A 14,543-nucleotide genomic window follows, 5' to 3' on the forward strand; every position below is an offset into this window, starting at 1 on the left:
TGACCCATTACTGAGAAGTTTCTTTTTTTTTAAATTTTCTTAAATACTTAGAGATCTTTTCATACTGTCTGCTAGTTTAATTGTATGGTGGTGAAAGAATCATGGTCTGCCTGGCTCTCATTTTCTGAACTTTGCTGAGGTTTCCTTTATAGGCCAGAGTGCCATCAATGTTTGAAAATGCTCCAGGGATTATTTAGAACAATAAATACTCCTGCTTCTTGTAGAATTCTTACAGTTTCCTATGTCAAGGCTGTTAATTGTTATTCAAATCTCTATCTATCTCAGGGGGTTTCCTTGGTGGCTCAGACAGTAAGGAACCCACCTGCAGGAGGCCTGGCTTTGTTCCCTGGCTTAGGAAGATTCCCCATAGAAGGGAATGGCAACCCACTCCAGTACTTTTGCCTGGAGCATCCCATGGACAGAGGAGTCTGGTGGGCGAGAGTCCACAGGGTCACAAAGAATCGGATACGACTGAAGGGACAACGCTTCCATCATCATCACTTTGTCCATCACACCTGTCCATAACTGAGAAAGGTATTGGTGATGGCGGGGTTGTGAAATTCTCCCTGTGTTTCTAAAGAACAAGCTCAAAAACTAAATTCTGATCTTGATGCAAAGACTGAAATTCATGGACTTCCCATCACTGTGCTAAAATAATTCTCTCTTAGCACCTCAAGGCTAAGAAAGCTGGCAACCATACTCCAATTTTGGTCTAAGGGTTCCCAAATTATAACATCACTTGAATCCTCAGCTTTGCCAGATGTCACTAGTATGTTAGCTTAAAAAAGAAGAATTCTAGGATGGAATTAGCACGTGAGAAAGGATTCAGAAGACCTAGAGGGTCCAAGTCCTTTATCCCCCATAAGCCGTCCTTGGGCATCCTAACTAAACCGTGTGGTACTTCCCTGTCTGTCCCCATCATTTGCTTCTTGAGAGACCAGATGACACCATCCTGTGCAACATTAAATGAGGCAACCAGGCTGGCTCTCCTCCAGGAAGTGGTACCCACGTGTGATGTGAGCTGGAGCTCTGAGAAAGAACTGGAGAGCTGCCTTCTATCTATCCATCATTTCTCCCTTGATTCCTCAAGAAGAGAAGTCAATTAATAATTATTTTTGAGACTGCAAATGTGCTTGCCTAAAATATAGCATTCACCAGCCTTCCCTTTGGTGCACTGATATCATGTTTTGACTAAATCGTGGCCAATAAGATTTAAACAAAGTATTATGTAGGAATTCTAGGAATGCCTCTTAAAGTTCATTGACTTATCTGCTGCTGCTGCTGCTAAGTCACTTCAGTTGTGTCCAGCTCTGTGCAACCCCATAGACGGCAGCCCACCAAGCTCCCCTGTCCCTGGGATTCTCCAGGCAAGAAGACTGGAGTGGGTTGACTTATCTGAGAGGAGGACTTTTTTTTTCAACCTTTTCTCTACTCTTCCTCTGAAGGCATGACAGCTGAGGTTCCATGATGGAACTGCCATGTTGGATTAGGACCCTGAGAATGAAAGTCCAACTGCTAACATGTGGAAGCAGAAAGACGACTTCTGGGTTCCTGATGATCATGGGGCTCCCATTTGCCTGGCCCTAAACCATCTGCCCCCAGGGTCCTTTTATGTGAAAAAAAAAAAAAAGTCTACCTCATTGTTGTTGTTGTTCAGTTGCTATGTCATGTCTAACTCTTTGTGACCCAATGAACTGTAAGATGCCCACCTTCCCTGTCCTTCACTGTCTCCCAGAGTTTGTTCAAACCCATGTCCATTGAGGCAGTGATGCCATCCAACTATCTCATCCTCTGTCATCCCCTTCTCTTCCTGCCCTCAATCTTTACCAGCATCAGGGGCTTTTCCAACGTGTCGGCTCTTTGCATCAGGTAGCCAAAGTATTGGAGCTTCAGCTTCAGTGTCAGTCCTTCCAATGTATATTCAGGGTTGATTTCCTTTAGAGTTGACTGGCTTGATCTTGTAGTCCAAGGGATTCAAGAGTCTTCTCCAGCACCACAGGTTGAAAGCATCAATTCTTCAGCACTCAGCTTTCTTTATGGTCCAGTTCTCACATGCTTACATGACTACTGGAAAAGCCATAGCTTGGACTATGTGGACCTTCGTCGGCAAAATGATGTCTCTGCTTTTTAATATGCTGTCTAGGTTTGTCATAGCTTTTCTTCCAAGGAGCAAGTGTCTTTTTTAATTTCATAGCTGCAGTCACCATCAGCAATGATTTTGGAGTCCAAGAAAATAAAGTCTGTCACTATTTCCACTTTTTCCCCACCTAATTGCCATGAAGTGATAGGACTGAATGCCATGATCTTCAGTTCAGTTCAGTTTAGTCACTCAGTCATGTCTGACTCTGCGACCCCATGGACTGTAGTACGCCAGGCCTCCTCTCTATCACCAACTCCCAGTTTACTCAAACTCATGTCCACTGAGTCGGTGATGCCATCCAACCATTTCATCCTCTGTTATCCCCTTCTCCTCCTGCCTTCAACCCTTCCCAGCATCAGGGTCTTTTCCATTGAGTCAGTTCTTCACATCAGGTAGCCAAAGTATTGGAGTTTCAGCTTCAGCATCAGTCCTTCCAATGAATATTCAGGACTGATTTCCTTTAGGATGGACTGGCCATGATCTTAGTGCTTTGAATTTGAGTTTTAAGCCAGATTTTTCACTTTCCTCTTCCACCTTCATCAACAGGCTCTTTAGTTCCTCTTCATTTTCTTTCATTAGAGTGGTATCATCTGTGTATCTGAAGTTGTTGATATTTCTACCTCTTTAAGCCACTTTTTCTGTTGGTATAACCAAACCTAATACTCACGTATATAGCAATCAAGGCAGACCTTTTTAAAGAGCATATAGGGCCAAAGACTAAGGGTATGAGAGAATTTACAGTGAGTAGAGGAGACAATAAGAGGCATGGGAAATTTTGTGAAGATTATTTATTCTACAAAATACTTTTTGCTAACTAGACCTAAGAAATTTGGGGGAAATATTTCCCATCCAAATGCATTTTTCTTTCCAAAGAAGCACCATGAGTAATAAATCCATAGGGATTCATGAAATAAAAATAAGATATTTCAAGCAATCAGTGAGGTCTAAGGACAATGTCACTGAAATTTCACAGCACTGCCAAACCTAAGGATAATAATGACATTAATGAACATGCACAATTCAAGTGAAGGGTTTTTCTATTTTTTGAAAGTACTGCAAAGGAATCTAATTAAATGATTTCTCTTCTGGGAAGAATCTCCTCACATTTCAATTTAATAGGTAGTTATTATCTAGCACACTTCCCTCGTTTTGGAGAAGACCTGAAAGGAAAAAAATGATTCTGTCTTGTTCTTAAATGTTACACCCTCTGCCAGCAGCAGTGGGTGTTTACTTTGGCCTCCTCTGCTTTACAGATGATGGGGTATTTTTACTCACCGTGGCATTTTCAGACAGAAACCACTCAGGGATGGCGATGTAGTGATTGGGAACTTTCCTTGGGATGTTCTGTCGGTCCTCTGCCTCCCAGAGCAGCGTGTTTAAGTCAGGAAAGTTGTTGTTGATGTCAATTCCGTCATGGGTCCAACGGCCCAGGGACCAGCCTCCCAGCTCGGAACCCTGGGAGAAAATTCAGAATGTGAGGGACCCACAGACCGCTGGATTCTCCTGTCTCACACACAAGACCGCTCCATCTCGGTCTCCATCTGGGGTATGCCTCGAAGCCTCCAAACACCCTCTGACACAAAGATGACATCCAAGGGAGACTATTTGGCTAATAATCTGTTAATGTTTGGTGGGTGATGGATAATGTAGTCATTATTATTATTATTCCCACTCTATGTAGTCATTATTATTCCCACTCCGAAGAGGGAATGTACAGAGTCATCCTGCCACAGAGCAGTCCTCAGAAAAGGCTTAGTTCTCTCCTGCCTCCTCTGCCTTCACCTCTTCTACACTGGTTGAATGAAACTCCAAGTAGTAATAAGTTTAAGACTCTGTCACTGCAAAAATCAAGAGCCGCCACATTAATATGTTCACCTGGCAATTCTGGCTCACGATTTAGCAACACAAATCTCTAACCACTTGCACCAATAAACACAAGCAAAAATCTGCACTGTAAATCTGTATTTGATGGGTACCATTGTTTGAAGTATAGATTGCCATTTTATTACCAGATACTGTGATATATAATTATGAATACATGATACAACATTATACTAACTCTACACAATTAATTGTGTAATCTCTACACAATTCTATACATATATATGTTCTATATATAACTATAACCTATAAATTCTATGTTCTAACCAGCACATAAAATATAAACCATGTATCAGGGTAATAAAAACAGCTGTCCTCAGAAAACTGATGAGAGGATTTACAGGTAATCATCAAGGCTAGAAGGAGCTTTGATTAAGTGTTCAATCAATGTTAGGTGTTATTATTATTCTGTCCTATTGGCCCCACTGTACATATAACAACATTATTTTTCACATCCTTTTATTCAGTCTGTCAGTGTGTTCACCTTTCAGGGTCCCCATAATGCTCAATTAGTGCAATGCATCTTTCATAAACCTTGTGGGTTCCCCCGTCTCAGCAGAAAGACACTGGAAAAGAAAGCTGGTGATGTGGAATTCAGGTCAACTCCTGGCTCACACATTGTGTGTGTGTGTGTGTGTGTGTGTGTGTGTGTGTGTGTGTGTGTGTGTGCAGGGGGGCAGCTGCTGTGCTGGGGGAGGGAAGCCATCCATTACCCCCTCGTAGGCCTTCTCGTAACCGTCGGGGTTCAGGGAGGGGAGTATGTGGATCCGGGTCTCCTCCACCAGGCGGATGATGCGCAAGTTCCCCGCCAAGTACTCCTGGCACAGAAACTGCATCAGCAAAAGCATCAGCTCCCGGCCCAGCACCTCGTTGCCGTGGGCCCCCGCGATGTAGTGGAACTCGGGCTCACCTTTACTCAAAGATGGGAAAAAACAGGCGATCGTATCGGATGCTTACAGCAACATAGTCCTCAGCACATTGTATTAGGAAAGAAATCTCTGAATAACAGAAATGTGCAACTTTATCTCTTCTTGCACATCAACTTGCACATCTTCTTGCACATAACTTGCACATCAAGTTATATGAGTACAATTTTTATTAGTTCCCAGAGAGGTATATGAGAAAATGTGTAGAAAAACCTTAGATGGTAACAGCCAAAAAGTAAGACTGTTTATTCTTATTTGGCAAGAATAGATAAAATAACACAGGGTTTAGGGTTTAAAAGTTACAAATTAAACACAAATCGTAGCAATTATTTGGGGAGGTAATTCTTTTTCTTAAAAGGACTTTGTATTTAATTTTATAAAGATACCGAGATGGACAAATGCAAGCAGAAAACAGTGTCATGGGAAGTCAGCAATGACACAGTTTTGTAAAGGGGGGCTGTCTTTGACCTTGTTCTTTTCAAAGCTCAGCTTTTTCACTGTTGGATTTATCAGTGCTGGGCGTGAGCTGACAGCACTCCTGCCTCCCTCACTGGCCAAGCTACTGCTTTGGAGGAAATGTGACTTTACCCACAGATAAAGCCCTCACCCTTTAAAAGACATTCCTGAGAGAAACTCCTGGAATACTGATGAACATTCAAGTCAAGAGAATCAGACAAATCTCTACATTAAATCCATTTCCAGTGGACTTCTAAAGGGTTCACAATTTTAGCAAAAAGAAAAATGTTTCACCCATCCCCACTCCCACCCTACATCCCCTAACCTGTAGGAGAACACAGTTTTGGGAGTGATTAAATGAGAGGTGGCTAAAAACAGGAAATACTTGAAAACAGGATGGAAATTTAAAAGAAGATTAAGGGAACCACCTCTAACTCCAACCCTTAATGACCAGGGAATCCAGAATTTTCTCCAGAAAAAGGAGTCTGTCTTAAGCATCTCAGCCATTTTCCTTTTTGGTTAGTGTGACTGGTCTCAGAGAAGAACAGAATTAAGTGTGGTCCATTTGGAGAAAAATAGGGTACTTCTAGCTTAAATAATTTGACAGCCTACATTATACAATGTGGAGTGAAACTGAAAGTGTTAGTCACTTAGTCGTGTCTGACTCTTTGCGATCCCATGGACTGTAACCTACCAGACTCCTTTGTCCATGGAATTCTCTAGGCAAGAATACTGGAGTGGGTTGTCACTCCCTTCTCCAGAGAATCTTCCTGAACCAGGGATCTAACCCGGGTCTCCTGCATTGCAGGTAGATTCTTTATAGCCCGAGCCACGAGGTAAGCTCCAAAGTGAAAGTGTTAATCACTCAGTCGTGTCTGACTCCTTGCAACCCCATGGACTGTAGCATTCCAGGCTCCTCTGTCCATGGAATTCTCCAGGCAAGAGTATACTACACAGAACCAAAACTGGCAGAACCTGTCTGCGAGAGTGGGGGCGTGGCCAGCTCCTGCCCTGTTTCATGAATGTTCTCAGAGTGACCTCTGCCTCGCTCTTTAAGAAAACACTAGACACGAAGGGCCAGGGCAATGCAGACGGGCAGCCTCACCGACTTCGTGCTCCCCGGGGTGGTCGGAGATCTCCACGGCGTACAGCTTCAGGCCCTGGTGGCTCTTGCCGATGTTGTAAATCCTCGTGATGTTGGGGCACATTTCATTCACGACCTTCATCAACTGCAAAATAAGATGGATTCACGGTTCTGAGCCATGATGGCCATGTACCGAAGCGGGCAGAGCTCTCAAGGAGACAGCCCCCTCCCACGGCCCCCTGCACACTCACCCTCCCACACACCAGTGCTCTGGAATGTTCCCCTTCTGCTCCCTCTGCCCTGTCTCCCAGCACCTCTGGCTTGTGTTTATCACCTCCCTGAGTTACGGGATCACCTCCCTGGGTGGTGGTATCACCTCCCTTGGTGGCTTCATTACCTAAAGACTGAGCCTTTTCTCTCTATGGTGGTGGTGGTGGTTTAGTCCCCATGTCCTGTCCGACTCTTTTCAACCCCATGGACTGTAACCTGCCAGGCTCCTCTGTCCATGGGATTTCCCAGGCAAGAATCCTGGAGTGGGCAGCCACAGCCTTGCCTAAGTAAGTATTTATTACTGAATATCATTTTTCTTATACTTTAATGAGCGTTTATGACGTCAGGCTGCTCTGCCCTCCTGGAGCCCATAGTGCGGCAGCAGACGGAGTCGGACCATCGCCACTTCACTGGTGCCAAGTGAGGGGCACGAGGTAAGGGCAGCCGTGCTGTGAGAGGGTGGGGGACACAGTCTTCCATGGAAAAGTCAAATAGACACACGGCGTTTCCTGAATTTTGCTTTGATAGTTGAGCTCATCAGACAAGCTTCCAGAGGAGGGGATGAGGGTCTGCTAATCACAGGGGCTAAGAACAGAGGCACATCCACCAGAGGCTGCCGTGCCTCCATCTCTGAGCGGGTACCTGTGGGTGAGCTGGTAAGTCGCCCTGACTCTCTGTGTGAAACCTCTGTGCCATCCCCAAGGGAAAGCTCTGATTCAAAGGACATTCCTGCCAGGCACCAGACCAGTGATGCTTCCCCGTGATGGCATCAGGAAGGTACACAAGTGTTACAGACCAAGAGGGAAGCTCGGGTGCCTTGCAAGCAGTGAGCAAGGGCATCCCAGCCTGGGCGTGTGCCTACCAGGGAGAGCTCTGTCCTTGATCAAGCTGAGCAGGAGCTGGGCTAGCGGTGATAGAGCAAGGGCGCGGCTCACAGAGGGGCAGTGTGGGCCTGGACAAACTCGATGCAACTTTCAAATCATTCCTATCAGCCAAATGATCTATACACCGTCCTGGTAAATTGTACATAAACAAGTCTTCTGCAAACGTTATAGTAGGTTGAAAGCTATGAGAACTGGAAAATTGGTATCAGGTAGAACTTCTATCGGAGTGCAGTGACATCATACCAGGTTTGCCTTTCTTGCATTCTGCAATTTCTTTGCAATTCTTGCAACCTCCTTGCATTTCCTGCCTTTCTTGCATTCTGCACTGATGTGTGGAGGGCAGTCATGGGGCACTGGGGGGCATCCCTAAAGGAATGGAAGATTCATTGCTGCTGGAGCTTGGCTCTCATAACACACCTACGAGGTGTTACAACTGCAGCCCTGGTCAGGCATTCAAGGTCTAATTTTCTCGCTGCTCCTGTGAGGGGGAAACATGCTTTGATTTATGATAACCCACTTTGTGTTATAATATCTAGGTGAGAGAAAGAGAAAGACCACTGCATAGGGCTGTTCTCCAACGATGGCAGAGAACAAACCCACCATCCATGGAGGAACCACATGCAAGCAAGGTTGATGTAGCCTCACATCTCTGTCTATGAGGAATACACACCACGGGGCTGAAGTGGAGCCAGAGAGGAGTAGCACCAAGTTTTACTAAGAGACTCGGTACTGACGTCATTAGTCACAGCAAGTTCTATTTCTCTACTGAGTCTTATCATGACAAACACCAGTGAAGTATAATCAAAGGAGCCTGAACCCATTCTACAGATGTGGAGACTGAGGCTCAGAGAGACCGTTGAGGGGTTTGCCCAAGGTCACCCACCTAGAACCAGGTGGAGCCAGGGCTTTGGACTCGTGGGTTCTTATCTGTCCACGTTGTTGTTGTCGTTGTTCAGTCCCTCAGTCCTGTCCAACTCTTTGTGACCCCTTGCACTGTAGCATGCCAGGCTTCCCTGTCGGCCACCATTTTCCGGAGCTTGCTCAAACTCATGTCCATTGAAGTTGGTGATGCCATCCAACCATCTTGTCCTCTGTCATCCCCTTCTCCTCCTGCCTTCAATCTTTCCCAGCATCAGACTCTTCCAGTGAGTTGGCTCTTCGCATCAGGCCAATGTACTGGAGCTTCAGCTTCAGCATCAGTCCTTCAAATGAATATTCAGGGTTGATTTCCTTTAGGATCAACTGGTTGGATCTCCTTGCAATCCAAAGGTCTCTCAAGAGTCTTCTCCAACACAACAGTTCAAAAGCATCAATTCTTTGGTGCTCAGCCTTCTTCACGGTCCAACTCTCACATCCATACATGACCACTGGAAAAACCATAGCTTTGACCATACGGATTTTTGTTGGCAAAGTAATGTCTCTTCTTTTTAATATACTGTCTAGGTTTGCCATTGCTTTTCTTCCAAGAAGCAAGCATCTTTTAATTTCATGGCTGCAGTCACCATCCACAGTGATTCTGGAACCCAAATAAATAAATTCTGTCACTGTTTCCATTGTTTCCTCATCTATTTACCATAAGGTGATGGGACCAGATGCCATGATCTTTTTGAATGTTGAGTTTAAGCCAGCTCTTTCATTCTCCTCTTTCACCTTCATCAAGAGGTTCTTCAGTACCTCTTTGCTTTCTGCCATAAGGGTGGTGTCATCTGCATATCTGAGGTTACTGATATTTTTCCCAGCAATCTTGATTCCAGTCTGTGCTTCATCCAGTCAAGCATTTCACATGATATACTCTGCATATAATTTAAATAAGCAGGGTGACAATATACAGCCTTGACGTACTCCTTTCCTGATTTGGAACCAGTCTGTTGTTCCAAGTCCGGTTCTAACTGTTGCTTCTTGACCCGCATACAGGTTTCTTAGGAGACAGGTCAGGTGGTCTGGTATTCCCATCTCTTTAAGAATGTTCCACAGTTTATTGTGATTCACATGGTCAAAGTTTCTAGCATAGTCAATGAAGCAGAGTAGATGTTTTTCTGGAACTCTCTTGCTTTTTCAATGATCCAGCAGATGTTGGCAATTTGATCTCTGGTCCCTCTGTCTTTTCTAAATCCAACTTGAACATCTGAAATTTCTCAGTTCATGTACTTTTGAAGCCTAGCTTGGAGGATTTTGAGCATTACTTTGCTAGCACTCTGTCCATGAAGGTGTAGTAAAGCAATCAAAATCAGCTCTGCCACTTCTTCTGTCTACTTTACAAGGGGCTGTTCTGGAGGATGGCCCCAGCACAAGTGCTGTCAGATTGGGTCTCGCATACCTGTCCCTGCTGACTGCACAGTCATTCTCCGCTACCAGTGTGGACCTCCCCAAATCCCGGCCAGCCGGTGGTCCCCTGTCCTGCGTTCAGATCAATGACCGGTTCTGCAGACACAGAGCCACTCAGCCCACCCTTACCCAGGTGATCAGCACAGAGCCTGGCTGTCATTTAATGGCTACCCTCCTTCCCGTTTCAAAGAGCTGCCTGAAAACTGAGCCTCCCTATGCTGGAGATGACGACCTTGATAGTGGGGAAAAAAAAAGACAAATGGCATCTTCCCTTGGATGAGCAGTCAGCCAGGGACACGGCATCTCAGGATGGGATGACTCTCGACCATGAGTCATCAGAGTCACCTCTTCATCCTCCACCCACCACTGCAGTATTTTATACCAGTCAGGCTTTCCTCTCGGTGTTGTGGTATCACAAGTATCTTTTCCACACACAGGAATGAGAATACGGGCATTTGGAGACTCCCTTTAGGGAGAGTGAGTGAAAGTCGCTCATTGTGCCCGACTCTGTGTAACCCCATGGACTGTAGCCCACCAGGCTCCTCTGTCCATGGGATTCTCCAGGCAAGAATACAGGAGTGGGTTGCCATTTCCTTCTTCAGGGGATCTTCCCAACCCAGGGATTGAACCCAGCTCTCCTGCATTGCAGGCAGATTCGTCACCATCTGAGCCACCAAGCCTGGTGGGCCCCTGCAATGCCAGGAAGCATTTCTCTGAGGGCCATAGGCACCATCTAAGACTCAGCTGGTGATTCATCTTGCTTATTCCTGAAAAGAGTCAAAAAGGACATCCTGGAGTTTGAGTCTTACTGGTAAATGTTTGGGTCTTGAAGTTTAAAGTGAAAGAGACAGAATTTTCTTGATGGCCTTAAAAGCATGCAACCTCAACAAGGGTGGCATCACCCCAAAGGAAGTGAAAATTGGTTCTCCGGGGGCTAAAAATCTTAGCTCTTACAAGCTTTATGACCCTCCAAAGTGCAATCTTACCCAACAAAATCTTATTCCTTAGTTTTTAATATAATGGGTAATTAGGAAAAGTGTCTACAAAGGGCCGGTAGGGAAACATCATCCTCAAGAGAAGTGGGTTTTGTAAGATGCTCAGTGTCCTCAAGACTCTGTTTCCTCATCTCTGAACAGATCACATCCTGGGAGCGACTGAATCCCCTGCCTCCGTTGCTTCCCTCTGGTCCTGAAGGAGACAGAAGAAAGAGCCCCTTTCCTGGTGATTCAGTGTCTAGGGATACGTCAGAGGAAATTTTCATAAAGAGCATAAGTTACATGTATGATGACACTGGTCATAGCATGTTTCATCCTCTCTCACTATTCATTACAAGTGGGATGCGATCCTGAAGCTCCAGAGCAGGAAGGTAGCTGAGAAAACCCTGATTCATCCTGCAGCATTTCAGGGACAATTACGAAGCCAGCATGAGACATGGCTAATGATCCCACACGATGTGAGACAGTCTGGGCAAAGTGGTTAACCATCCTCTGATCAAAATCGCATGAATTCTGTGAACACAGAAACACAAACCCTGGAGAGAAATGGAGTGGGGATGAAAGCCACGGGTTCATGGAGGATTAACCTTGAGACCTTGGGTTTGTATTTGATATGGATCCAATGTTGTTTATCCAATGGATTTAAAAAAACAAATAAAGAAACGAGAAGAGAAAAAGTCCTCTTCTATCATCTTAACTCATTTGCTGTGTCCGGATCAAGTGAAAAGGAGTTCCACAAGTGAGGGAGAGGAAGAGAGCCGAGGTAGGAAGTGTCCCATGGGCGCGAAGCTGGGCTTGTCTGCGTCTGCAAGCCTGCGGGCCTGCCCTGGCTTGCTGCCACCATCGCCACCCCCTCGGTCAAGAGCTCAGCGGTCCCACAGCCTGCTGCCCAGGACCAGCCTTAGCTGCCCTGGAAATCAAAACCACTAGCTGGCTGCCTCCCAACCCAGGTCTCTCCTTTCTACTGCCTCACACCCTCCTTATCAGCCACCTGACCAGAACTTTCTGAGCATTTGGGCCTTGACAGCACCAAGCCTCCAACCAAAGTCAAATCTTTTTTTTTTTTTAATTGGAGGCTAATTACTTTACAACACTGCAGTGGTTTTACCCACACATTGACATGAATCAGCCATGGGTGTACATGTGTTCCCCAAAGCTTTACCCCAAACCACTACTTTTCCTCCCATTACATATGGTCTCCCAGTCCCTGGGAAGCACACCAGACCCAGCTCTCTCCCCATCTCATTGAGGAAGCCTAGAACTTGCCAGCCCCGCTCAGAAACACCTCCCCACCCCATATTCTTCAGGTCCAGCAGATTCCCCTCCTGCCAGAGGGCCAGAGTTCACTAGCCTACTGTCCATAGAGCTTTCATATGGATCTCCCCAAACCCAACTCTGCTCCCAGAAACAGCCTCCTGTTTCTCAGACTCAGGACCAGAGCCTCTCCCGGCACTGCCAGCCATCCCAGAAACCAAAAGAGGGTTGGTGGGGTGCCAACCCTCCCACCTCCACAGTCCTGCTCCCCTGTCCTCGATGCTCGGACCCCCCTCCTTCTGTCTGTTCCTGCCACAGGCCCTGGACCACAGCTGACCTCACCTGCAACCCCATCCCTTCCCAACCACGGCCAACTACGCCAGCCACCTCTCCCTCCTGTCCCCCAAAAATGTCCCCGCGACAACAATGAATCCAGCACACTTTACGGATTTAAAACGATTGAGTGTCTGCCCTCATGGTCCCAAATGAAGGTGAAAGGTAAATGCAGACACAGAGATGACTAAGCGATTATAAATGGTTACAGGAGGTGTGAAGTCCTTTTCAGTGCTCAGAACAATTAACTCACTCTGCCTCACAATACCAGTGTTTGCATGACTGCCTCCAGCCTCCCCATCCCCTCTCCGCCTCCCAAGCCCCCCAGGGGCCCTCTGGTGGGGAGCAGTGTCTTGTAAGCCAGTGCTCTAGAAAGAATTTCCCTACGAGTTGCTCACATTCTCATGATTTTCCCCTCCAATGCAACAGCTGTTCTGTTTTCTCTTTTCAATCCCTGCTCCTGTGTCTGCTTCTCATTTTTATGTTTTTTGTAAATGTCTCTCTGAATACTAGTATAAACTAACATTGTCCCCCCGCTTGAAGTAGAAAGATTTCTGCAGTCGTTTAGCAGACTCCATACAGGGTATTGCTAAAAGTGCTGGCTTCTCTCCCATCCCCAGGAGCCAGGAATCCAAATGGCAAGCCACTTCTGGCCTGAACACTTCGGGATTGATAGATGCCCCTCCCAGGACAGTTTCCAGTTGTGGGGTCTGGGGACCTCGGAGTGGTCACCCACTGTCCCCTGCAGGGGTCGGTTGCCTTCCCAGGTTCCTCTTAGCTCTGATATCTACCAAATGATGGGGACCAGAGTCCCTAGGGTAATGAAGCACATCCATTAGCTCTTTCATATGAGAAGAGCCCTTATTCTCCACGTGGGACAACTGTTTAAAGATACCAGAGTCTCTGTGCAGTGAGCTCGTTTTACAATGCATTTAGATAGGTTGCTTTTGACATTAACTGTACCAGGTGAGTTGATATTTGCCTAATTTCTGGACACAAAGATGTCCTGAGATGCCCACTGAGGAAGCTGAGAAACACTTCATAAAATGGAAGGGTGAGCAGAGTCACATCAACACCTGAAGATGGAGAGCTGCAGGGATGACTCACAGACTCAAGTCCCAGCACATTAGCTTCGCTTCTGCAGAGCCAGACAGCAAGACAATCTCTTTAGCACGTCCCACCTCCACGTCTATGCTGACAGGTGTCTGGAAGCTGTGTGTGAGGATCTCAGATTAAATGACATCAGGACGAACCCGGGTTTGTTGATTCCCTGCGTTGAGGCAGAGGAATCCCATGTGGCGCAGCCTAATTGCTCCGACCTCAGGGAAGTCTCCTGCCCCCGTGCGGTGGCTGGCCCCCTCCCTTGGCACCTCTGAGCCCTGGCTTTGAGCCATGTTCTCTTGGCCTTTGGTGAATGCTTGTTCGTTAAACACCTTTGTGGGTCTATTTCTCTGCTCTGTCTCTTCCGGCAGATTCTTCGATATCTAAGGACTTCTCCACGTGCCAGCACTTCCCTGGGCTTTCTAGCACAAGGCTGGGGGAGTTCTGAACAGGGGTTTCAGATAAAGCATTACCACACCCGGTGTGCAAATGCTGTCAGCAGCTCAGGAGTACCTGGTTTCTTTTTTTTTTTTTTTTAATTATGGTGGAGATGTTTATTTTTTAAATTACTTTTCTTTTTTTATGATTTATTTATTTTTAATTGGGGGATAATTGCTTTACCATGCTGTGTTGGTTTCTGCGGACATCAACACGAATCAGCCACAGGTATACACATGTCCCCTTCCTCTTGGACCTCCCTCCCACCTCCCACAGCATCCCATCCCTCTAGGCGGTCACGGAGCACCAGGCTGGGGCTCCCTGCACTATACAGCAACTTCCCACCACCTGTCTATTTCACACGTGGTAACGCAGATATTTCAATGCTACTCTCTCAATTCGTCCCACCCTCTTCTCCACTGTGTCCTTAAGTCTGTTCTCTGTGGAGTCTCTATT

General features: G+C 46.2%; 2 protein-coding genes across 3 annotated transcripts in view; one reads left to right on the forward strand and one right to left on the reverse strand.

The window, feature by feature from the left end:
- The window catches only part of GPR26 (G protein-coupled receptor 26), a 103,610-nt gene extending 92,402 nt beyond the window's left edge, over positions 1–11,208 (forward strand). Inside the window, exon 4 of the mRNA XM_043926317.1 lies at positions 11,103–11,208. The gene's annotated coding sequence lies outside the window, so the exon portion shown is untranslated. The remainder of the gene's footprint in view (positions 1–11,102) is intronic.
- Positions 1–14,543, reverse strand: part of CPXM2 (carboxypeptidase X, M14 family member 2) — a 134,860-nt gene that overhangs the window by 18,082 nt on the left and 102,235 nt on the right. For both annotated transcript variants that reach the window (XM_043926315.1, XM_043926314.1), the window contains 3 exons: positions 6,509–6,632; positions 4,735–4,931; positions 3,416–3,595 (listed from right to left, as the gene is read on the reverse strand). In XM_043926315.1, the coding sequence (XP_043782250.1) occupies positions 3,416–3,595; positions 4,735–4,931; positions 6,509–6,632 (501 nt within the window). The remainder of the gene's footprint in view (positions 1–3,415; positions 3,596–4,734; positions 4,932–6,508; positions 6,633–14,543) is intronic.

Source organism: Cervus elaphus, chromosome 15 (genome assembly GCF_910594005.1).
Source record: "Cervus elaphus chromosome 15, mCerEla1.1, whole genome shotgun sequence".
Taxonomy (NCBI): Eukaryota; Metazoa; Chordata; class Mammalia; order Artiodactyla; family Cervidae; genus Cervus; species Cervus elaphus.